The following is a 2,155-nucleotide window of genomic DNA, read 5'->3' as shown; positions in this document are numbered from 1 at the left end:
AATAAAATTTCAAACCTAGCCAACTGGCTGTTATATTTTTAGAAGACTTTGAGGACACCCCATGTGGTCCTTGCAGCGCCCCTTGGGTCACGTTGGTGACCCCCGCTATATGGGGTTAGTTGAGTTCAGCTCACATGAGGTTAGTTGTGAAACTTTGGCGTCATATGTCGCCATACCTGGTTGCAACTTGTTTGTTCACGCCTGGTGGCGACTTGTGTCGCTACACCTATACGAGACTGGCGTCGCAACACCTGGTGACGAATGGTGTTGCCATAGTTTTTGGTGATTATCGTCATCGGGATTACTTCAAGACAAAGGCATGTGCCGTCCAAAAGTTTTTCAAGCAATTTTAGGTCTTTAAACACACTGTATCCCTATTGTCCAGTTAATATATGCCTTATTACTACAAAAAGGAAGGCTTTCATTTTTAAATATTCAGTATAGTTTTTTGTTTTCTAAACTGGTCAAGTTTGGGTCATAAAGTTGAGCCATGTGCTGCAGGTCTTATCTGTGTATAATTTAGAGAAACCTAGTTACTTAAAAAAACAATGAAAGTGGAGTAGTAAATTAATTTGTTTTAGTAAATTTTGTCATCTCTTACCACTATGACAATAGCTACACAAAATATTGTGAGCAAATTTGTAGTCAATATCATTAACATCTACTTGACAGCTTTTAATAATCAAAAAACATTGGTGGTCTATATGTTAGGAACTTGAGCTTTTGTTTTAAAGCATATTAAATGTTGTGTTACATTTTCCTCAGGGCTGTACCTTTGGGAACATATTTTAGAAGGACCCCTTAACCCAACTGACAAAGTAGCACAGTGGAGGGAAGGAGAGCTTCAGTTAGGAAAAGTCGATTTCAGGTAAAGCCCAGTGAAGAGATATTTAGACGTCAGTCCTCTTAAAACTCAACTTCATATCATGACCACTGAAAGAACAAACAAATAAGAATGACCTCATTCCTTCTTCTGTGGTCAGTTTTTACACCGGCCCAGCAGTGGTTCAGGGACACGTTCCTCTGGAAATGAACAGCCTGGTTTTGGTTCTCAACGGCCGAGAACAGCAGAAGGTGTCTTACTCCATGAGGTGGCTGGAGCATGTTCAAGCTTTGGTTCAGTCCAACACGGTATCGCATGTGGCGGTGGTGCTGCTGGGCAACGAACAATGCAACAACGACTGGATCGCCCCGCATTTGAAGAGAAACGGCGGCTTTGTAGATCTCTTGTTCCTGGTCTACGACAGCCCGTGGGTCAACGACAAGGATGTGTTCCAGTGGCCTCTGGGTGTTGCAACGTATGCCTTTTTTTTATCATTCCTATAGACGGTTGCATATGCAGACCTTTTTTAGCATACTGAGTTGCATTAATATGTCTTATCTAACAGAAAACAGTTGTGTACAACTCCTGACTTGTGATAATTTTGTCTCTTATCAGATACAGAGAGTTTCCTATGATCAGAGCCAATGCACAGCTGATAACCTCCAACCGGCCATACCTCTGTAACTTCCTGGGTACTGTTTACAAAAATTCCTCCAGGGAAGTCCTGATGAATGTGCTGAAACAGTCTGGCCTAGATAAGGAATGCCTCACAGCTGCCAGGGAAAAGTAAGTCTTTTCTTACTATTTTATTGGTAAAAAAAAAAAGAAAACAGAGCATTCTTATTTTCCTTACTTGTACAATATTTTTTCTTCTAGTTGTTTATATAATGGTTTAGAATAAATATAAAATCTGTTCCTGGTTGACAGAGACCAGAAGTTAAGGAGCAATGTGGAAAATATAAAGGGAAAACAACAATCTGAAAACAGCTGAAACACATTAGTTTTAATCAGAGAAAGCTAAACATGTATGGGTTTGAGTGGGAAAATGCTTATTTTAAATCAAATGAGGTTATGACTTTGACTGTTTAAAAAAAAAAAAAGAAAAGAAAAACATTTGCTTTGATTACAAAAGAAAAACAAAAAACATAGTGAAGACTGCTTTCTCTTTCAGAACTTACAAGCAGTTATTTCATTCACAATCTCCTTTTCTGCCTCCCCCTTCCCTTCATAATTAATGACATGTTAGAAGATGTAATGTGTGGTTTTGCACACTTAATTTTAAATTTGAATTATTGTTGAACCTTGTAAAGAGCAACATATTCATAAGTTAAA

General features: G+C 38.6%; 1 protein-coding gene across 3 annotated transcripts in view; it reads left to right on the top strand.

Moving 5' to 3' along the window:
• Window positions 1-2,155, top strand: part of tmem5 (transmembrane protein 5) — a 7,931-nt gene that overhangs the window by 3,418 nt on the left and 2,358 nt on the right. Inside the window, exons 3-5 of one of the 3 annotated variants that reach the window (XM_015371127.1) lie at window positions 766-868; window positions 984-1,298; window positions 1,439-1,609. In XM_015371127.1, the coding sequence (XP_015226613.1) occupies window positions 766-868; window positions 984-1,298; window positions 1,439-1,609 (589 nt within the window). The remainder of the gene's footprint in view (window positions 1-765; window positions 869-983; window positions 1,299-1,438; window positions 1,610-2,155) is intronic. The other 2 variants (XM_015371128.1, XM_015371129.1) reach the window with 2 other exon arrangements.

This window comes from Cyprinodon variegatus, unplaced genomic scaffold (assembly GCF_000732505.1).
Source record: "Cyprinodon variegatus isolate N-32 unplaced genomic scaffold, C_variegatus-1.0 Scaffold54, whole genome shotgun sequence".
In the NCBI taxonomy this organism is placed as follows: domain Eukaryota; kingdom Metazoa; phylum Chordata; class Actinopteri; order Cyprinodontiformes; family Cyprinodontidae; genus Cyprinodon; species Cyprinodon variegatus.
The sequence above is the reverse complement of the archived record's forward strand: the minus strand, read 5'-3'. Positions and strand labels throughout refer to the sequence as shown.